The 24,068-nt window shown below is 33.7% G+C and overlaps 2 protein-coding genes across 5 annotated transcripts in view; both read right to left on the minus strand.

The window, feature by feature from the left end:
• The window catches only part of LOC141393866 (uncharacterized), an 84,642-nt gene extending 69,241 nt beyond the window's left edge, over positions 1–15,401 (minus strand). The window contains exon 1 of one of the 2 annotated variants that reach the window (XM_073967457.1): positions 15,050–15,401. In XM_073967457.1, the coding sequence (XP_073823558.1) occupies positions 15,050–15,224 (175 nt within the window). In that variant the 5' untranslated portion in view covers positions 15,225–15,401. The remainder of the gene's footprint in view (positions 1–15,049) is intronic. The other variant, XM_073967456.1, reaches the window with a different exon arrangement.
• On the minus strand, positions 401–23,199 carry LOC141393868 (uncharacterized). 3 transcript variants are annotated; one of them, XM_073967463.1, is made up of 4 exons: positions 22,782–23,076; positions 21,815–22,156; positions 19,653–20,862; positions 401–578 (listed from the first exon to the last, which is right to left on the minus strand). In XM_073967463.1, exons 1-3 carry the CDS (start codon positions 22,954–22,956, stop codon positions 19,832–19,834), a joined length of 1,548 nt encoding a protein of 515 aa, XP_073823564.1. In that variant the 5' UTR covers positions 22,957–23,076; the 3' UTR covers positions 401–578; positions 19,653–19,831. The 3 variants fall into 3 exon arrangements, with proteins under 3 accessions (XP_073823564.1, XP_073823566.1, XP_073823563.1); XM_073967465.1 differs by lacking the exon at positions 401–578 and adding an exon at positions 19,309–19,592 and having other exon boundaries at positions 23,061–23,199; XM_073967462.1 differs by lacking the exon at positions 401–578 and adding an exon at positions 19,309–19,592 and having other exon boundaries at positions 22,782–23,086.
• Positions 23,200–24,068: the final 869 nt, after the last annotated feature.

The raw sequence follows: 24,068 nt of genomic DNA on the forward strand, positions 1-24,068 counted from the left end.
AGATACAGTGTGAATGACGTACGCGGAAGAAGAACGCCATCTTGTATGGCAAACATGAGAGGTTTTGTCCCAGTTAAGATCCGGTCGATGCAACCGCCACAATTAATATTGATAAGACCGCTTCCCAACATCTGCCCTGCATGTCCACTGTCACACGCTGCATTTGTTTAACCTCCCAGCTAAAATCTTTTCAATATTTTATTATATCCAATATTTTATTTTAAGATTATGGTTTAGTCTAGTTTACTAATTAGAATAGTAAAGGTTAAGATATTTTCTGTAATATAGGCTGCCTTCAAGGCTTGATTAAGAAGGCAAACTGCCTTGGCTTGGATATTAAAAATAATATGAAATAAATTGAATTTTAAATAATGATAAGCTTTAAAATAAAGAAAAAAATTCATTCATTCATTCACTAAGAATTAAAAATTAACTTTGTGTGTCCGAAATGTTTTTGTTGTTTTGTTTAGTATCGTGAAAATTGCCATTAACACTTTCCAGCAATTTAGTTAGCCATTCACCTTCGTTGTTGAAACCCATTAACAGCACGGAATGTACAGAATTGTTGATGCGTTCATCTAAAATAAAGATTTTAAATATTATGGGTATTAAAAAGTTATGGTGCTCTTTAAACTTACCAGGATGAAAAACAGATATGGTGGCGCTTTATTTTTCACATATTTTGCTGGCAGTGAAATTGAAAACATTCAAATTATTTAAAGTTGTGTGTGTTGTTGCTGTGGCATTAGCAGAGACTGATGTGGATTATTTAATTTTCAATTGTTGATGGACTCGCAGGGACAATGTATATATGTGGTATAGATGTCGCTTTCCTACATGCTTTATAATCGCTACTTTCGACAATATCAACTTCATCACCATGGCTATCTAAAGAAGAAAAATATCGTGTTGGAAATAAAGGTTTTTTTAGAAAGAATAAATTGGTTAATATGCGCAGAAAGAAAAATTTTAATGATTTTATGAAGTACCATCATAGCCGTTCCACAACTCTGATATATAATTCAACGTTAGCGAAACTTGCAGGTTCTGGAACACAAATTATATCTAAAGACAATGTGAGTTTTTCTAGTTCAATGGTTGAAAATGACAAATCAAACTCCATTCATTATCAGGGTTATCATGAATAAAAATTCCGCGCGGAATTTTTCCCTTTCCCCAATTTCATAATTTTTTATTTCCATATTTAAGTCCAAAAAGGGAATATTTTTGTCAATTCAGCAAGAATATTGCATAATTAAGTGATTCAAGTAGTTTTCAAATTTTTAAAATACTGATTTTAAAGTAATTTCACTTTTTAAAATTATTTTCCTCGCGGAAAATTCCGAGGGAAATATTCATGATAACCCTGTATATGAAAATTCCTTATAACCTCACCTGAAATGCCCAAAGCCGTAACCCACAACACCATAAGTTTTTAATATTCAATTTCGAAGTCATTATCTTTACTGAGTCTCACTGACGATATTATATATATATATATATATATATATATATATATATATATATATATATATATATATATATATATATATATAGGATTTATTTATGTTAATTTTAATGGGTTTTTGCCAACTTTTTTTAGAATACCCTCTCTTTCTAATTTCATTAACGTATTATAATATCGGTATTATTCTTACAAAGCACTTTAAAGAAACGCAGACAATCAATCAAAGTTTGAAATCTAATCTAAGTCTTCTTTTGTTATAGTTTGGATTTTTCGAACAGATTTTTAGCGTCCTGGGTTAACTTAAAGTTAAAAGCTATCTTTAAATTTCAAGGAATACCTTATTCTCATTAACTTTTAATGTGTTCATTTTAATATCTCCAAATTGATTTATTTTGCGTTCTCAAATCCATCCAATACTAAAAGAAAACATCCAATAATGGCCCTGAGCCAGTGTTTCTAAGGGTATCAAGATTTTTGTCATTTCACAATACGCTCGTCTTTATCTAATTTGTGTGGTATTTTTATTTAAAATAATATGTTCAAGTATATTTGAAAAATGTTTTTAATTCACTTCCTATTTTGAACTTACCAATCCAATAATAACGTAGTTTATGACTGTGTAGCTGATTGAGATCTTGGAATAGGTAATTCTCCATGTTGTATTTGTCAAAATATATAGTGTCAAAAAATCTAGTGTCAAAATATCTGGTGAATGTTGTTCCATTCAACAAGTGGTAGGTAATCTTAATAAAGTTTGGCTGTTCGTAGTCACAATTGGGATTTTGTTTGATGTTGGGTTTACAGCCGCTGGCGGAAACACTTTGGTTTTGGGTCAATCCGGTACGAAAGAACCCGTACGATTGCTGTTGGTGAGGTTTGTTCGGTATCGGTTGAGGTGGAACGTCCATTTGAGTGATTGAAGACTTCTTTAGACCAACATATACTTGGGAAAATTCAGAGCATGCCATTTCAAGAAGGGCGTAGTAATCATATGGATCAACAATATCGATATTATCACCATGAGTATCTAAAAAGAATGAAATACAGTTAGTTGAAGGCATATATGGACTTAATAGCCCGTTTATATGATAGCTATTTTACAACGTTAACGTTTTTGAGGATTTATTTGACGTATAGTACGCAATTTTGTAATTTTTGCTGCGGTAGATATTGTTGCGCTCATTACGGAAAAGCATTTTTCTTGCGCTGATTATGGGATACATTTCGTGACCGGTTATTTGAACCGAAAGTCTGGCTACAAAAACCGAATTAGTGTAGATAACCGGTGTTGAACATGCGAATTTTTAAAGGCCGATATCTCGGAAAGTGTGGACTTTCGCTGGGATGTCCTAACCATTTTGAAAAGTTTTAAACTTTCCAGCTAAACGTAGATTTAAAAAAAGAGAAATCCTGTTCCAAAAACAGGCTTTTGGGCTATAACTTACGGTCTGGTATAAGTCCTTCAAGTAACCCACCTACTGAATATACATTGTTATAAGCTTTCTAACGAAATCAAATTTGCCTGTATCGGGTTAAACAAAAAACCAAGTAGCGCAACAATATCAAAAGATTTGTTGTATATTTGAAGAAATTATAGGTATTTTTTTCATATGATCCAAAAATGATCAAGTCCAGGGGCTCAATTCTGCTTCTATGAAAAAGTGAAATGAAAACTTTTAAAAAGGAAAAAACTCATGGTACTAATACACAGGTAGCCGCATCGGCAATTGTTGGTAACATAAGGTGTCAAAATTTGACATCAATTCAATGCAGTTCATGGTACAATAATACAGGTAGCATTATCGTGTCAGCTGATGGTAACATAATGTGTCAATTGCATTCAATTGATGTCAAATTTTGACATCTTATGTTGCCAACAATTGCCGATGCGGCTACCTGTGTATTTGTACCATGATGCAGTTGACACATTATGTTACCATCAGCTGGCATGATAATGCTACCTGTATTATTGTACCATGAAAAAACTGTTAAATGACAAAAAAAATTACAAAGGAAATATTTTTCATTTCAAATTTTCATAGAACAAGAATCCAGTCCCAGATGTTTTTACCACATGTACTTCTTGAATTCTTGAGTACAACGGCTGAAAACCGTTTCTTCTTTTAAATTTCGAGGCCATACTTCCCGACATTGAACGGATAATGATAATATGGATACCATTGGGAAGCTTACGGAATACACTATCATATATAAAGAGCCGGCCTACCGCCGGGATTAAAAACTTTATACTATGTGTTACGCGCCGGCTATCCGCTGAATAAAATATAAGCATAAAATCGAATAAAAATGTATGAAAAATATACGAGGTCGGTTTGGGCATGGTAAGATAACAAATTTGCCTGGCTAGCTCATCCAGGAGGTAAGTTCTCAACCCGTTATTCTTCAGCGCGCGAACATATTTAAATAAACATTCCATGCCACGGAAACCAAACGTTTATTAAAAGTAGAGTTGATTTTAAATTATATTGCACAAGGTCAATTGTGAGTCATTGTTGTATCTTACCTGTGACCATTTGTGGTATGACGAGGTCTAATGTCATACCGAGGTACACTTGTCCCACCCTGTCGCCTATGACATTGTATGTACCTTTAATTTACAATGTCCCTTAATGTGACCTTCAAATCCTAAAAGCCTTGGTTACCCAACATTCCTTTAAATGCGAAGTCAGTTTAGCATTTCATATTCATAACAAAATTCATTTTATTGAACATAATTCATAATAAGATTAGGAAAAATAATTAAATTTAAAATTTGAAAATTAAATGCATATTTGCAATAATTATTAAATTAATTAAACATAAAATAAAAATTAAAAAAAAAAGATGAAAATAGAAAAAGGCTAAATGTCAAAAATATTGTTTAAAACAATAACCCCATTTTGTGCAATCGCACTAACCAAAAATTCTAATTAGAAAGCCTGATGATTGAGCTCAATAATCTAGCACTCGAAAAAAATACCCATAAAAATATTATATTTGGGTCAGGTCTAAAAATGTTTGCTGGGTTGTGTTCTAATATTTGACACTCATCTTCTTTTACAAAAACTCTAAACTATTCTTAATTCCTAACGGGATGTTGTTTACAAAAAAGAAATCTAAAAAAAATATGTATGTCTAATTATGTATGTACATGAAGGTCAACTAAGTACCGTTATGTACAGAAAGCGCAAGAAATTCAGAGAAAGCAAAAATTCAATAAGTCAAAAAAAAATTATGTATACATACATATGTATTACATATTTAACAATATGTAAATATGTCGTTTATGAACCGTTATTTGCAGCAGGTTAATTTTTATGGAAATGGCAAAATTTTAAGTGGAACGAAACTATTTTGTAAAAGTTTTATGATGTCTAAAATTTCCACATTATAATATTCTAAATTTCCACAAATCACTACATTTTAATTTCATTAATACATCACCGCATAAATTGTTTGTATGGTTATGTTGAGGAGTATGATTTAATGCTGGGAAGGATTTGGATTCTTTGCACTTGAATATGGAACTCGCCATCAACATTCCAAAATTAGCTGCAAGGTCATTTTGGCACTCGGATGATTGTGTGCATTATAACATCCAGGGTACACTTTCCTCAAATTCATTAATAATTCCACAAATCCAATAAATGTTTTTGTAGGCACTGTCCACACATGAATGTTTTTGGATGTCGCTACACATTTTGAAAAAAAAAATAAAGAAAAACATTTTGTTCACATTCAGGAAACACCGGTTTTATGTGGAGATGTCTTACCATGCATAGAAATGCAAATGCAAAAACAATCGAGTTAAAACTTTGCTTTGTTAGCCGAGGTCCTGTTGTAATGTATCACTGATCACTAAAGTCTGCAATTACCTTTATGGAAGGTTATGTCGTGGACTTCAAAAATTATTTGTCCTTGTGGTGATATATTTTAATATCAATTATTTATTTTTTTTTCTTTTCTTTTGCGTCCGCTCTGTTTGCTAGTTTTTATTAAATGATCACTGTGATGTGCAGATCCAATTTGACATTCACATACACATATGTGTTAGTGAATGCAAAAATGTCTGTGATGTCAATAACATTGTTGCCACTAGGTACGTCTTAATGTTTGACGTAGCGTATGACGTCAAACATGTTAAGGTCAACACACATTTGGTGCGCCACAATAAAATAAGGCGATCCGTTTCAAAACTGCTTCGTCTCTAGATCTATGATCGTAGAACGAACAGGCAGGATAGCCGAAAAAACGTGTGGCTCGACCCACGAAGCCGGGCTCTACTAAAGTCAGAAATATGGCTATGCTATGCTCGAAGATCCGAAGCATGGTATTTACCTATGTAATTTCCCTTAAGGTCTTCAATGTCATATAGGGCATTACCTATTTTCTTCCGAATTCGGCATTTGACATATTTTGGATTAAATTTCGCATTAATAGCATTTTTAAAATCACTTTGTGAGTGATTTACCCTAAAGACTTCCTGTCCTTCAACAAAATTAATCGGTCTGACTCTAGTATTATAGGTCTTGGCAGCTTTCTCATGAGCTAGGTCAAGATTCTTTCGGATTTTATCACGTATATTTTGTAGTCGGTCTGCATTTTGAACTCTGGTATCATCGTTTATCATATTTAATTGATTTAAAATTGAATATGTCGAACCATGCAAAATCATATTTTGACCAAATGCTGCAAAATATGGTGAAGTCTGAATGGCAGAATGATAATCACTGCGTAGTACCGATAAAATTTTATAAATGTCTCTATCCCAATTTGTATGGTCAGACTCATCTTTAAGGAAAAGTCTAATCTTCGAAATAATCTCTCTATTTGCTCTTTCGGAGGCATTCGCCTGCGGAGAGTAAAAACCTGTTGTTATGTGGGTGATTCCAAAAAGTGAAAAGAAGTCTTGCATCTCTTTGGAGACAAACTGTCTACCATTGTCACTGTGGACATATTGTGGAACACCGAAAGTGCAAAAGAGCTCATTCTGGAAGAAGTCAATGACGTTTATAGAAGTGGCCGATCTCATAGGCTTCAGAAAAATAAATTTAGTAAGATGATCAACCACAATGAACAACTGACAATTTTTCGACTTACTACATGGGTAAGGACCCAAGAAATCACAGTATAACCTCTGAAAAGGTCTAAAAGTAATAAATTGTTCACCCATTGGTGGTCTAGAGATCCGATTATTCGGCTTAATCATCTTACAATCATCACATTTCCTGATAAAGTCTTTAACATCACGTGCCATCCGTGGCCAAAAGAATTTTTGTCTCAGTCTATAGAGTGTTTTGTGGTAACCTCCATGGCAACCTTCTTCATGAGCTTTATTAATAATGTCATGAGTCAAGGTCTGGGGTAGCCATATCCTCCAAAGACTCTCTTCGGTTTCTTCTCCATCACGAAATTTAACTCTTTTGTGGATCACATTATTAGAAACACGAAGGTCAGGTAATGATTCTTTATTTTCCAGAATGTTATTTTTCAGTTTCGAATAATCAGGGCTGTCAAATTCGGGTGACGTAAGGTCTATGTCAGGTGGAGCTAAATTAAGGTCGAGTTCATCGACATCAAATCTTGATAGAGTGTCTGGAACTACGTTTAACGTACCTTTCCTATGCTCCATCTTAAAGTCAAAACCTTGGAGCTTGAGGCTCCATCTAGCAAGTCTACCAGAGAGGTCCTTTTGACTCATGAGCCATTTGAGGCTTGAGTGGTCGGTCACAATTTTGAAAGGAAGTCCTTCAATATAAGGTCTGAAACGCTGTACACAAGTGATGGCTGCAAGGCATTCAAGCTCTGTCACTGTATAATTGCGTTGAGCCTTATTCAGTTTTTGTGACACGAAAGCAATTGGGTGTTCTTTTCCATCATCGTCGACTTGATAGAGAACACCGCCTACCCCTACTCGTGACGCATCACACTGAACTACAAATTCTCTATTAAAGTCTGGCTGAGCCAATACGGGCGCGCTTGATAAGGCCGCTTTTAATTTAGAGAAGGAGTCAATGGCTTCTGGTGTGAGTTTAAAAGGTTTATTTGACTTTTGAAGGCAATCAGTTAGAGGTCCAGAAAGGTCAGAAAAATTATCGATGAATGCACGATACCAATTAGCCATGCCAACAAAACGTCTAACTTGGCGTGGGGTCTTTGGGAGAGGGAAGTTAACAATAGCCTCGACTTTGTCGGGGTCAACTTTCAAAATTCCACCTCCTATCCTATAACCAAGATATTTTATCTCTCGTTGACAAAAGTTGCTCTTTTTCACATTAATTGTAAGGCCAGCTGATTTTAGGCACTGAGCTACTTCGGCTAATAAGGTCATATGGCTTTCAAAGTCAGGACTACACACGAGGAGGTCGTCTAAATAAATAAAGACTCGGTCTCTTATCCTTGAAGGTATAGTTTTGTCCATAAGACGGCTCATAGTCTGAGGTCCATTGCAAACACCGAAAGGCATTACTTTATATTGATAAAGAGGTCGCCCTGGTACTGCAAAGGCTGTCTTTTCTTTAGAGGTCTCAGACAATTTTATTTGAAAATAAGCGTCTTTAAGGTCTATCCCAGTTATATAATGAGTGTCTTGAAGACGACTCAATAAGCCGTTGATATGAGGAAGTGGGTAGGAATCCTTTTTAGTTAAGGAATTCAACTTCCTACAATCAAGACAAAGTCTTATTTTCCCAGGCTTCCTAACTGTAACTATGGGACTACACCAAGGAGAGTTTGATTCCTCTATTACACCGAGGTCTAAAAGTCGATCTAACTCCTCGTAAACTTCTGCTTGTCTAGGGGGCGAAAGGGGGTAATGCTTGGATTTGACAGGAGTTGCATCTCCAGTGTCAATATGATGCTCAATAAGTTTTGTGCAACCAAGCCCTAACTTTTCGAAAGATGGGAAGTCTAAAATTCTGGTGTCGAGTTCAAGTTTTTGTTCTGGGGTGAGGTCGTGAAATAAAGCGTCTTTATTTTCTTTTATCTCCAAACTTGAAATGTCGGGTATAATCTTGGGAGCAAGAGCATATGCTCTCCAAAAATCCACTCCAAGATATCCCTCTTGAGATAAGGTCGGAACTATATAAAAGACGATATTTTTCTTCACACCTTTAAATATCACTGGAAGTGAACAAAAACCAAGAACTTCATTCTTCGTACCATTTGCTGTTGAAATTTTAGATCTAAATCTTTCCAATTTAATATTGTTTTTCTTTATAAAGTCTAAGCTACCCTTTCCTAAAACAGATACATTTGCCCCAGAGTCTAGCAAACATAGAAGGTCATAATCAAATATTGTAATCCTGGCATATGGTCTACCATCATTAGAAGTCGATAAGAATGATGATTCGATAGCTTTTCTAAATATTTTTCTCTTCTTGTACCTCTCTCTACATTTTAAAATCTGCCACGAAGGCTGTATAATTTCAAGTTTAGTTTCATATTTCGACTGTGAATGTTGTTCAGAAGACAAATGTTCCTGTGGAATATTTTCTTCTGACTTAAAATCTGACTCGGGATTTATTTCGGAGAACGAGAGTCCCCGGTTAACTTCTCGCTCCGACGGAAGTTTAAATTATGTGCATTCGTACACTTCGGTGTGGTTACTCCCCTATTTCCACATTTGAAACAAAAAATATGTCTTGATTCATCGGGACAGTAAATATAACTATGCCCCATTTGAAGGCAATTCCAACATTTAATGCCAGAATAATCTCGCTTATTTTGAGGTCTGGTTACCCTCAATGCCTCTATTTGTGGATCGGGTTCTTCATCAGAATCGTCGGAAATATTTTCAACCGAAATCTCATTTACATGTCCAGGTCGTGTAATTTGGGATCTATTTTCTTGAAGTACCTTTTCGGCCTTCCTAGCAATGTCCCTAAGCTCACTTAAATCCTTTGGGTTAGCTATGAAAAGCATAATCTTAAGGTCAGTATTCAAATTTTTCTTAATAATGTCTATTACTGAAGTATCAGGTAATGGTTGACCAAGCCGTTGGTTCATTTGGACTATTACTGAATGAAAGTCATCATAACATTCTTTAGAATGTTGCTTACGAGTAGACATCCTTATAATTACCTCATGATCACTTTCAAGATTTCCAAATTCGCGGGTCATGGCAGCTTTGAGCTGAGGGTAGGTTAAACCTGGATTCTGTTTTGTGTACATCCAGTACCACTCATCAGCTTTTCCACTCAGGAAAACTTGAAAATTTGCCATTAAATGATCATATGGGCACTGAGACCTTTCGGTAAGGGTATCTATTTTAAATAAGAAGTCCGAAACACTACCTGTACCATTGTATGTGATATTCCAATCTTTAAGATTTTTCGAAAATCCAGAAGAAAAGTTTGAAGGTATGCTCGTATTTGGAGAAGGTAAGTCCCCATCAATTCTGTTCTCAGAAGTCGCTCTAGAACCCGTAGGTTGGCTTAATGTCTGTCGAATCGAGCTAATTTCTCTCCTAAATTCTTCCTGAGTTTCCCTCATAACTTCTCGGAAATATAAAAGGAGTGACTGTGAGTCAAGGTCCTGATTATCAGGTCGTTTTGTCAATGGTGGAGGAGGTCTACCAGATCCCTCGTTATTTTCTTCTGACGCCATATTTGTTGGATTAATTAAGTCTTCAGACGAATCAGTATCTTCTGACTCAATAGATAAAAATAATGATTTACCTCGACCTCTAGTGGAAGTAGCAGAAGTATTTAAAATATTTTTAGAATTAGCTTTTGTACTGAAAAGTCCTGCACTACTAGTTCTATTGTAAATCCTAGTAGTTGGAGAACCTCTACCTCTGGTACTGGAAAATGGTGTATTTAGTGAACGATTACTTGATGTACTTGAAGTCGATCGTGTAACACGTTTGCTCATATTTCAAAAAAATATGTCAGAAAATAACTTTAAATGTATTAAAGTTTTCAAATAAATCGAAAATATTTCATAAAATTTCAAGGAATGTTGAGTAACTATACTAATAAGTCTTCAGGTCACACTCAAAAGAATTGCAAAGATACCGAAGTATACTGTCTATTCTATATGTCTTTGGCTCATCACTATCTCCCAAATGAAGAAATTAATTGATGACTCAAAGAGAAATTAATTTATATTCAGAAATCTGCTGTTCTATTTTTATTACTCTAATGCTTTAGCCTTATGTCCTAACATTGACCAGCGTCTATTGTCCAATATCTTATAAAAGACCAGACAAAAGTCTGAAGGAAAAGTCAAGACAAAATCGATTTACCTAGAAATGAATCCTTTATGCAACATAAACTGAACTACTCTTAGTCGTCAGTCTGGACTCTAAATTCCTCATCAAAAGATAAAAAGATCTAGGCATTTAAATATAGAAATCTGAATACGGATCTATTTATTTCAATTTATGTCATTTTATAGTCAATTTTACCAAGGGTATACAGATCCCAGTAAAAAGGTCTTATAAAAATGATAAAAATATCCATAAATAGGAAAAGAACAAATATGTCACTAAAATGTTCCAAAAGAAATCACCTGTATATGATTCAATTAAAACAATCGTTAATAAGATCCAATCAATGACTCAGAATTTTTTTTTATTTGTTCAAAGAACTGATTTTTCGAAAAAAAAGTGCAAAAATAATTTAAAATCAAAAGGTCAAAATACACAAAATGTATTTCGTTGGGCGCCATATATGTTACGCGCCGGCTATCCGCTGAATAAAATATAAGCATAAAATCGAATAAAAATGTATGAAAAATATACGAGGTCGGTTTGGGCATGGTAAGATAACAAATTTGCCTGGCTAGCTCATCCAGGAGGTAAGTTCTCAACCCGTTATTCTTCAGCGCGCGAACATATTTAAATAAACATTCCATGCCACGGAAACCAAACGTTTATTAAAAGTAGAGTTGATTTTAAATTATATTGCACAAGGTCAATTGTGAGTCATTGTTGTATCTTACCTGTGACCATTTGTGGTATGACGAGGTCTAATGTCATACCGAGGTACACTTGTCCCACCCTGTCGCCTATGACATTGTATGTACCTTTAATTTACAATGTCCCTTAATGTGACCTTCAAATCCTAAAAGCCTTGGTTACCCAACATTCCTTTAAATGCGAAGTCAGTTTAGCATTTCATATTCATAACAAAATTCATTTTATTGAACATAATTCATAATAAGATTAGGAAAAATAATTAAATTTAAAATTTGAAAATTAAATGCATATTTGCAATAATTATTAAATTAATTAAACATAAAATAAAAATTAAAAAAAAAAGATGAAAATAGAAAAAGGCTAAATGTCAAAAATATTGTTTAAAACAATAACCCCATTTTGTGCAATCGCACTAACCAAAAAGTCTAATTAGAAAGCCTGATGATTGAGCTCAATAATCTAGCACTCGAAAAAAATACCCATAAAAATATTATATTTGGGTCAGGTCTAAAAATGTTTGCTGGGTTGTGTTCTAATATTTGACACTCATCTTCTTTTACAAAAACTCTAAACTATTCTTAATTCCTAACGGGATGTTGTTTACAAAAAAGAAATCTAAAAAAAAATATGTATGTCTAATTATGTATGTACATGAAGGTCAACTAAGTACCGTTATGTACAGAAAGCGCAAGAAATTCAGAGAAAGCAAAAATTCAATAAGTCAAAAAAAAATTATGTATACATACATATGTATTACATATTTAACAATATGTAAATATGTCGTTTATGAACCGTTATTTGCAGCAGGTTAATTTTTATGGAAATGGCAAAATTTTAAGTGGAACGAAACTATTTTGTAAAAGTTTTATGATGTCTAAAATTTCCACATTATAATATTCTAAATTTCCACAAATCACTACATTTTAATTTCATTAATACATCACCGCATAAATTGTTTGTATGGTTATGTTGAGGAGTATGATTTAATGCTGGGAAGGATTTGGATTCTTTGCACTTGAATATGGAACTCGCCATCAACATTCCAAAATTAGCTGCAAGGTCATTTTGGCACTCGGATGATTGTGTGCATTATAACATCCAGGGTACACTTTCCTCAAATTCATTAATAATTCCACAAATCCAATAAATGTTTTTGTAGGCACTGTCCACACATGAATGTTTTTGGATGTCGCTACACATTTTGAAAAAAAAATAAAGAAAAACATTTTGTTCACATTCAGGAAACACCGGTTTTATGTGGAGATGTCTTACCATGCATAGAAATGCAAATGCAAAAACAATCGAGTTAAAACTTTGCTTTGTTAGCCGAGGTCCTGTTGTAATGTATCACTGATCACTAAAGTCTGCAATTACCTTTATGGAAGGTTATGTCGTGGACTTCAAAAATTATTTGTCCTTGTGGTGATATATTTTAATATCAATTATTTATTTTTTTTTTCTTTTCTTTTGCGTCCGCTCTGTTTGCTAGTTTTTATTAAATGATCACTGTGATGTGCAGATCCAATTTGACATTCACATACACATATGTGTTAGTGAATGCAAAAATGTCTGTGATGTCAATAACATTGTTGCCACTAGGTACGTCTTAATGTTTGACGTAGCGTATGACGTCAAACATGTTAAGGTCAACACACATTTGGTGCGCCACAATAAAATAAGGCGATCCGTTTCATATGGACAGACAAAAAAAAAAGAAAAAAATTCTAAATTGTATTTTTTTAAGTAGCCGGGCCTTAAAACCTCAGGGTTCAGTGCTGGGTCCCTTGTTATTCATAATGTATATTAATGATTTGTTTAGTCGTGTTAACTGTACAAACTGTTTGTCTTTTGCATTTGCAGATGACATTCAATTATTGTTTTTAGGTGATTTCGTCTTTATGGATGTTCTTCAGAGCACCATTAATTTTACAGTTAGTTTGTTGGTGGAGTGGATGACTTCGAATGGCTTGAAGATAAATACTGAGAAAACTCAGTGCATGTTTTTTGGCAACATAGCCGATGACGCAATTTCAGTTTCCATCTATAATAAAGCTATAGATGTTGTAAGCAAGTTAAATTGCTTGGGAATTATGTTGGACAATAAATTAACATTTGAGGCTCATGTAAGTTTAGTTTCGTCTAAAGTTAACTTTGCTCTGCGAAAGTTGTACTCGTTGGACATCGTCTTGCCTCGAAATATAAAAACTCGTGTGGTTCATGCACTTATAATGCCTATTTTTCTGTATGGCCTCGAAGTGTATAGTGGTAGTTGTGGTTATGTGTTGCGTAAATTGCGGTTGCTGTTCAATAGAGTTATACGTTATGTTTACTCTTTAGGTTGGCGTCAGCATGTTTCGTCCTTTGTAGGAGAATTTCTTGGTTGTAGTTTTAAAAATTTTGTAAATGTTAGGAATCTTTGTTTCTTTTATAAAATGTTTAAATTGCAAGTGCCTAAGACTGTTGTGAATTTATTCTCTGTTGGTAGATCGGTCAGAAACTTACAATTTGTGATTCCAAGGATGACACCGATTTTGGAAAAGACTTTTTTTGTAAGAATTGCGCGTGTGTTTAATGTCCTACCGCCTGAGCTTAAAACGTTTAGTTTTTCTTCCTGTACTTTTAAGAGGAAGTTTGTTGCTTATGTTCGAGCTAATGAAATTCAAATTTAACTGTGTTTTTATTTTTTTTTTTCTTTACGTTGCAAAACTGGGATTTTAAAGTTAACATTTTTATTGCGTTGTAATGTTAGGGAAATCGTATAAGTCTGAATTGTTTCAATTTTCATTAATGTATATTGTGAGTAGTTTAAGTGAAATACTGGGATTATATCCCCTTTTTATTTTTGCTAATATTTCATAATTTTCAATGCAATTTACTCTTATTATATTTATAAATTTTATTATTTATTTTACTATTAAGTTTCATTATTTTCAATTCAATTTATTAGTAGCATATTTCTAAATTTTATTTTTTATTATATTATTAAGTTTTTTGATCTCAGAGTAGTATAATTTCTGTTGTTTTGTGTAACTAGATGGCAAAATGTGCTTTGTTACTATAACGTTAAATAAATAAAAAAAAAAAAAAAATAAAACAATGGAATTTTCGGAGTCCTTAGTCACATTAGGGAGTTTTTGTTGAAACAATATCGTGAAATCAAGGGTTCCTAGGTCGAGTTTCATACTAGAGTAACATCATGAAGTTACTGTAGTGAAGAACTCGATCTATAAGTCCCGGGCCATACTAGAGTAATTTCAATGAAATTTTGACATGAAACTTTGCATTTTTTTGGAAAAAATCATAATTTCAAGAAACTAGTGTACACGGTTTCATGTGTTCTGCAATTTTGCTTTGTTGCATTATTCGTATGAAACCAACAGACCGTTTTATTATACATTTTCTTTTACTTTCATGTCAAAATTTCAGTGAAATTACTCTTAGTGTGGCCCGGGACTAAATAAGTAAAAGTTTCACGAAAACCACTCTAGCGTGACCTTCGACTAACCGACATCGTCCCCAAGAAAATAATGCATTACCACATTTTCATTGCCTATCACCATCAGCAAAGCAATTCAAAGTGAACATTTGATATGATTATGCACGAAATTATCTTAGCCCTTTCTTTCTAATTTTTCTTTAATATTAAACATCATACTTACCAACCCAATAATAACGTAGTTCGCCTTTATTCTTCAGCTCATTGGGCAGTTTGAACAGGACACGACGTTTAAATGATAGAAAATCAAAATCCATTTTAGAATAACATAAAATATATACATGAAATGTTGTTCCATTCGACAAATCGAAGGTAATCTTAAAACCTTTGAAAGTCATATTTCGAATAGGTTTTTTTTTGTGAACAAAAAATATTTTTTAATTTCTTATGAAAATTAATTTTACCGTTTCTACGCGGTACGCGAATTACTTTTTATCAGAGTCGGCTGAAAATCGACGGCGCGCTGCTCTTTTTTTACGAGTCGAGCCGCCGAATTTGTCGACTTAAATCGCCGCCGTCAAATACCAAAAACACGGCGCGAACCGATAATTTTCTGTAACAGCTATACCTAATTCTCAGCGCGACGTACAAAAAATTGTCACCAACCTACCACAACAACGCTCTCTGAGCGTCCGTATTACCCATATACGTTGAGTCCAAAATCACATTTAAAACACAAAATCCGCGACCGAAACTTACTTAAATATTTTCATTTGTAAAACAAATAATTTTCCTTTGCAATGAATTGTATTTCATGTTTTGTTGGGCTTTTGTTTTTAAAATACAAAACACACACACACACATGCAAAAAATAACGTTCTGTCAAAGTTAAATTTTTTCAACTTACAAAAAGTATACGCTCGACGTATTTCGGTAGTTCTCATAAGAATACATGTGTTCTACTTTTTTCACCACACACGCCCTGGGTATACGGACGTATGTAGGTATGGGCCCAAAATCCCAATTTATGCCCAAAACACAGCATTCTTTGAAATTTTTAATCAAACTCGAGTCTTCTTTGATCCGACTGGAAGCTGGAATATGAGCTCATTTTCTGATCATAAATGACTCCTTTGTCGGGAGAAAAACGTAACCTCTGGCGACTCTTCTAAACATATCACAAACGAGTCTTCCTCCGCATTACCCAGCGTTTACACATGACAGGGACAGTTCGAAAAATTCAATACATACACAATTGGTCTGTTCCAGTACTGCAAGAATCTACTAAAGTACAGTACACATTGTCAGTTTTGAATGACGATTTTTTGCAATTATCGATAACGGTCCAACCGTCCAGCAACCACAAAATATTTTGTGGTTGCATGATGAATGCCGAAAATGAACGGTCACACTAGCAAGCAACAACAAAGCTGTCATTCAAAACTGACAATGTGTACCCAGCTTAATGTTTACTATTTTTTTCGATAACATAAAGGAAAAAATTTTATCGTAGTAAAAAATAGTAGCTTCTTGCAGGTCTGGAACACAGCAAATATTTTACTACCACAATTACATTTTTTGAAGGCTTTACCTTCATATAAAAGGTGTTCAAAAAAGTCGGCTTTCACACAGTGTACTTTCGTAAAGGAGACGACGTCATTTCTTGCTCTCCGTTTTCGTTTCATTCGTATTTTTTGTAAGCAGGGTTGCATTTTTGCGGGATTTTTGTGCCAATCTTTACCTATTTATGTACCGAATGTGCAAAAATGTTTTAGGGCGAAACCTATAACTCTGCGTGTTGCGTGTGCGTTCAAAAATACAAAAACAAAATACATGTATTTCAAATTGAAGTACATGTATTTTGTTTTTGTATTTTTGAACGCACACGCAACACGCGGAGTTATAGGTTTCGCCCTTTATGAAATACAGTTAGTCAACTTAATTATTGCAAAACCAAAATTATTACAAAAGCTTCGTTCCCGTACTTTTTAATAGTAAAACTCGTAAAAGAGAGAACTGCAAACAATTTGTTGTCACACACAAGTTTTTTGAAATAGTTCGGGAACGGAAAAATGGAAAATACGTCAAAAAAACTGGAACAAATGTCAAAGTCGGCGTATCAGCCAATCAGACGCCGGCAACCATGTTACTATTTTTTTACTCGCCCAAATTTGTCGTGTAAAAAGTTTTTAAAGAGAGCGTCATTCAGCGCCATTTTTGTTTAAAGAGAAGTGAACATTTTACAACTTTTTTTGTGTACGGGAACGGTTTTTGGAGTAAAATGTGTAAAAGTCGTAAAAATTGTAAAAACTTGTTAGTTCTGGAACACAGCTAAAATTTGAAATAAAACATCATTTAATTGGTATAAAAAATATATGCTCTGTTCCAGAATCTGCAAGAAGCTACTAATTTTTACTTCGATTTTTTCCTTTATGTTATCGGAAAAAAATAGTAAAAATTAGTAGATTCTTGCAGTACTGGAACAGACCAAAAATTTTTAATATTTTTGTTAACAGTTGCTCTGTTCCAGAACCTGCAAGAATCTACTATTTTTTACTACGATAACACTTTTTCCTTTATGTTATCGGAAAAAATAGTAAAAATTAGTAGATTCTTGCAGTACTGGAACAGACCAATTATAATTCCTACAGATGTTTAATAATATAATAAAAAAGCAGCTAAATTTCACTAAACATTTTCTTAAAATTAACAAAAATGAAAACAACTCATTATTTGCACTGTCAACTAAAGAATTGCAAAATTCACAACTTTTCAGTCTTTTACGGTATTTTTCGAAAAGTTGGTTCTAATATTTTGCATGCCCACCTTTGGCATCAGAAACAGCTTGTAAACGTATCTGAATATAATAAATAAGTTTCGTAATGTCATATTCCAATGGTATTTTTTGCCATTCTTCCTTATTGCATTTTATTTAGTCCCCCAGGTTAGTGGGCGGCCTATTCTCGACTTTTTCCTTCAGGTGTACCCATGAATTGTCGATGGGGTTAATATCTAGACATTGGGAAGGGGTGTTAATGACTTTGGTACAGTTGTATAACAACCAAGTCCTACATAAATTAGATTTATGCGTAGGGGCGTTGTCTTGATAGTACTTATATTGCAATTTGTTTTAATTTTCAGGGCCAACAGGCCTAAATTTCTTGACGATTTTGGTTAAATCATGTTTTGAAACATCTAAATAAACATCCTCTGTCATTGTTTCCTCCAAAATCTGGATGTTACCAACGTCACTGCTTGGTATACAACCCCATACCATAAATAACAGTATTCAGAACTTTACGGCATGTATTAAATTTTTGTTTTCCATGGCTGTAAAGGGGTTTTCGCAATACTTTTTGAGACCCATCGTGATAGTACAGCATAATTTTAGTTTCATTAGAAAATATAACGATGGCGTGAAAAGTTGTCTGTAACAAGTCTGAATAGTTTCAATATATTGTGCTGGAAGGGCAATGGTTTTTACCTAGTCACTCGTGATGAGTGCTTGTTATAATGTAGCACTTTTCCATGTGACACACTTATTTCAAAATCATTTTTAATTAAAAAAATCAATTTTCTGGTGCTGCTTTGGGTTCTTTCGTCAATTTCTTTAATCATTCTCCTGTCAAATTCGCGTGGTTACTATTTTGGTTCTGCCTTGTAACGCCTTCAGTTTCAGCCTGTCTTCTTTCTCGGCGCGGTAAATGATGTTGTATACACTTCTCAGCTTACGAGAGGTGACTTTAAGGATTTCTCTTTCGGACTTACCATTATTATAATTGGAATAGACCAAATGTAGCATATTTTCCGCAACCCTTTACCAGACTTTTTCTTTTTCTGAATATATCGTCTATGTTACACACACAATAATTTATTTATGATAAAAAATTATGGATCTACATGTCCACATACCATAAAAGTCATAAAAATCCTTAATTGGAAAAAATCGCGGGGAAATCCCACGATTTTATTGCACATTCAATCATTTTGCAATTATTTAGTTGACACCACAAAAACCAGGTACCTATCCATTTTGCCCGCTGCTATTGTTATTTCCGACCGATTTCTGCATTTATTGGCTTGATGTTGTCACTAACAAGTAAATCAACACATATTTACAAAAAGCCCAACATTATTGAAAGAATTACTTGTAGTAATTCCTAATTAAATATCTAAATTTTTAAAAATTCATCGTTTGCAATAATATAGTTGACTAACTGTATGTTGAAATAGAGATAACAAAATATGTGTATATATTGATTCTGATGAAAAACATCATTACTGTAATAAAATAATAATTTTGTGTATGAATTTACATCAACAGTACTTTTTCGTACGTTTTCTTCCCACCCTGATAACATCTACGAATGAACATCAAAACGGAAACTGTGTCGTCAAAACGACACTGTGTGAAAGCCGACAAAGACGCATCCGCAATTTTTTTGCAATGGAAAAATTTGAAATGCTTGCTGTCATTAAATATTTTAGTATAGGTTATGATATATTCTGTAATATTGAGTGGGATATAAAAATATGTATTAAATTGAATTAAAAATAATGATAAACATTAAAACAAACATAAAATTCATTTGTGGATTTTTAAACTAAGAATCAAACATTACGACTGTTACGTTGATTAGCCGAAATTTTAGTAATAGCATCGGGAATATTGCCATTAACACTTTCCAACAATTTAGTTAACCAACCATCCTCATTGATGAAACCCATTAACAGCATGGAATGTACAGAATTGTTGATGCGTTCATCTAAAATAAAGATTTTAAATATTATGGGTATTCAAAAGTTATGCTGCTATTCAAACTTACCAGGATTTTAAACAACAAATAGGGTGGCGGTTTCTTTTTCATGTTTTGCTGGCAGTGAAATTGAAAACATGCAAATTATTTAAAGTTGTGGGTGTTGTTGTTGTGGCATCAGTAGAGGCTGTAGTGACAGCTGATGTTGCTAGAATGGATTATTTAATATTGCTTTCGAAACGCTGTTGTTAAATCATTCTCGTTATCTTTTTCTTTGGCTCTCCATTATTTTCAGTTGATTTAGACGAATGTGTTGTTGTATTTGAAACATTCATGGATTTTAATGTATCATTGCCCTGATGAGAAGTTTTTCCCTGTTCACGTAGATTAGCAGCAGATCGACGTGTAACCACCTCGACAACAACTTCACCCGAAAGAGTTTCATGTATAACTTTGTTTGCAATTTTAGATGATTTCTCTTGGACTCCTTGTAGTGCAACAACATTTGCGGCTTCAGCTAATGTTTTCAAAATTAAATCATGATCAATAGTTTTTTCTGGAATTTTGGTATTGGTAGTGACACTATCAATTCTGTTATTTGATGTGCCATCTCCAGTGACTGCTGTTGCCTTTTCCTTTTCTTCGCAATCAATTGGTTCTATGGCACCATCAGATTCCTTGGTTGCCAAAGTTTCAACTTTGCCTTCAATTATTCCTTCCTTTACAGAAATTGCATCGACATTTTGTCCCCCCGTATTTGTAGTAGATTCCAAGGTTATCTTGCCATTGGAGTCTTGATTAATATTTTCTGTTGGAATTTTAGTAGTACCTGCCGTGGCGGTTTCTACTTTCCCAAAGTCCTTAACTAAATTATTCATCATTTCATAGAAATGAGTTAAGAAACTTTGATGAACATGTCCACATTCTTCGTAACGATCTCTTTCTTTGGCCTTTTCACCATCTACACTGGGTTTGAGTATCATCAGGTGATCGTAGTTGGGACATTGAGTACACTTGTAACGAAGCCCAACAATAGGTTCCATAACGCACGAGTCGCATTTCACACTCGAATTAGCCATTGGTACTTGACATGGAGCAGCCGTAGGATTAACTGTTTTGGACGTAGTATTATTAGTTGTTGTGGCGAGATTGTCTTTTTCTATTGTTGATGGATGCGTAGGAACAATGTATATATGAGGTACTGATGTAACTGATCTAGCCCCTCTACATGCATGATAATCGCTAATGTCGACAATATCAACTGTATCACCGTGGTCATCTAAAGAAGAAAATATAGCGTTGTAAAGATTATGGGGTCGTAGACTTTACCTAGTAGTCGATTATGGATAGCAACCTAACTCCAGTAGCGTTGCACACAGCAATTTTTGTATTAGAAATTTCCTATTCCGCATTGAAATGCATTCCTTTTTTAAAATTAAATTAATAGCTGAAGGTTTGAAAAACTGATAATGAATGAATTTGACAACAATTTTTGTCGTTTCACTTATTACTTTCTATTCTGGCAACGCAACTACAGTTGAGCTGCTATCCACAATTGACCTATGAATTGGTAAAAATGCGCAAAAAGAAAATTTTTATTGATTTTATAAAGTACTATCATAGACCTTCCACAACTCTGATATATAATTCAAAGCAAGCTATATTTGCAGGTTCGGAAACACAAATTATATCTAAAAACACTGTTTTACTATCTTTGTTAATTTTACATATTTTGGAACGGGGCTTTCCAATTTTTAAGAATAAGTATCGCTTCCTCTACAAACAAAATAATTTCAATAACGTATTACAATATCGGTATTATTCTTAAAGTGCACTTTAGAGAAACCCAGACAAATTCCAAGTGTTTTGTTATATGATATCAATCATAGTCTAACGATCATTATTATAAGTCTTCTTTTGTTATGGTTTGGATTTTCGAACAGATTTATAGTGTCTCGGGTTAACTTAAAGTTGAAAGTGATCATTAAATTTCAAGGAGTACCTTCCTGTCATTAACTTTTAATGCCTCCAAATTGATTTATTTTGCGTTTTCAAATCCATCCAATAGTTAAAAGAAATGTCCCTAAGTCAGTGTTTCTTTAACGGTATCAAAGCTGCTGGCGTTTCACTATACGCTCGTTTTCATCTAATTTGTGTGGTATTTTTATTTAAAATAAAATTTTCAAGTATATTTGAAAAATGTTTTTATGTACTTGCTATTTTGAACTTACCAATCCAATAATAACGTAGTTTATTACTGTACTGCTTGAGATCATAGAATAGGTAATCGTTTATGAAGAGTGTGTAACATATGTCAAAATATCTAGTGAATTTTGTTCCATTCAATAATTTGTAGGTAATCTTAAGAAATTTTGGCTTCGGATCCTCATCGGAATAATATCGATCTCTTTCTTTGTGAGAGATGCTTGGTGTCGGTTGAGGTGGAAGGTCCATTTGAGTGAATGAAGACTTCTTTAGACCAACATATACATGGAGAAATTCAGAACATGCCATATCAAAAAGGGTATGGTAATCACAAGGCTCGACAATATCGATTTTATCACCATGATTATCTAGAAATAATGAAATATAGGTGGGTATGAATTATTTTTAGTTTTTTTTTTCATTTTTAGGTGTTGTGCTGATTACGGGAATGCATTTTTCTTGCGCTAAGTATGGGATGCTCTTTGTGACCGGTTATTTAAAAGGCTAAAGTGTTAAAATTTTACCACAAGGGTTTTCCAAAAACAGGCTTTTGTACTAAAACTTACGCACAGTAGGTCCTTCCACTAATCAACTATTGATATAAGCTTTCAAACGAAACCAAATTTGCCTGTATGGGTTCAGATAGCGCAGCAATATCTTCATCTGCAGAAATCTCTTTTTTTATAATAAACTAAAATTGCTCCAATATTTGTTTTAAAGAATTATAATAATTTGCATTATTTACCAAATATCCAGATTTGGGCCTGGACTCGGATATTTTCGTATGTTTTTACCACATGTACTTCTTGGGGTCGGTTCAGTAAACTTCGGGTCAAATACTCAACCGACTCAATCCGTCCCCCAAGAAAATAATGCATTACGGCATTTATATTGCCTATCAGCAAAGCAATTCAAAGTGAGCCTTTGATCTGATAATGAACGAAATTATCCTTTCCTTTCTGATTTTTGTGTAATATTAAGCTTCATACTTACCAACCCAATAATAACGTAGTTCGCCATTATTCTTCAGCTCATTGGGCAGTTTGTTAAAGACAGAATGTTTAAAGAATTCAAAACTTAAATTCTTTACTGAACAATACGAAATATATATATCAAATGTTCTTCCATTCGACATTTCGAAGGTAATTTTAAAACCATTGAAAGTCATATTTCGTGAGGTTTAAATATTTTTTTGTGAACAAAAATACTTTTTAATTTCTTATGAAAATGATTTTTACCGTTTTTTACGCGCTACGTGCGCTACGTAAATACCTTTCTATCAGAGTCCAACCGGCGGTGAGCCGCTACTTTTTACGCAGAGACCGCAGTCGATTTTGTCGGCTCAAATTGCCGCCGTCAAATCCTGAAAAAACGGCGCAAGCCAATTATTTTCGACAGTAATACATCGAAAGTTCTGGTCCACAGTAGAGTAATTTCACTGAAATTTTTACATGAAAATAAAAGAAAATATAAATGTCACGATCTACACTAGAGCACAGCCGACCAAGAAGAGCGAGCGCTTAAATTGTTTATGTGTGGGTAAAATTACACTGACAGAACAGGGTGATGATTTTCATATTGAGTGTGAAATGAAAAATATATTGTTGGCGCGTTCGCTTTGTATGACTTAAATTAAAAATAATATAAATAACTTCATAATTTGAAAAGTATTTTTCTTCATATGTTAATTTTTTTGAGAGAAAAAACAAATTGTATATAAAAATGATTTTTTAAGACTTTCTAAGCATACATACATTTTTTATTGTTGCATTGCAGACGAGGCATTCTGCGTCATTAAAAATATTAATACAAAACAAAAATCATTTTCAAATTCTTCCCTCCTCATATTTGCTGTACAACTGCAAAATCTTTTCTGTGTACCCAAAAATAAACAAATAAAGCGGCATCAACCTGCTTGCATGAAATTCAGTACAAGACTGAAGTAAAAAAATCAAAACATTTGCTCTCTTACTTTGCGTTCGGGTCGCGTGTGTGTGATTTGCCGAAAAACTTCGTAACCAAATCAATACCCACGAACGGGTTTGTACTAGAGCGATTTATTTGCAAAACTTTCATGAAATATTACGCTACTGCGGAACTCGATCTAGAAAATGAAATTTTTGCAATGAAATAGCTCAAGTGTGGAATGGGACAAATAAAACGGTCTCTTTGTCCCGGTCCACACTAGCGTGAATTTTATTAGAAATTTTTACGAAAATATGTCCCGTTCCACACTAGAAAGATTTCATTGAACAAATATCATGAAATTATGCGTTCGTA

Source organism: Musca autumnalis, unplaced genomic scaffold, assembly GCF_047663935.1.
Source record: "Musca autumnalis isolate F117 unplaced genomic scaffold, ASM4766393v1 scaffold_2, whole genome shotgun sequence".
In the NCBI taxonomy this organism is placed as follows: Eukaryota; Metazoa; Arthropoda; class Insecta; order Diptera; family Muscidae; genus Musca; species Musca autumnalis.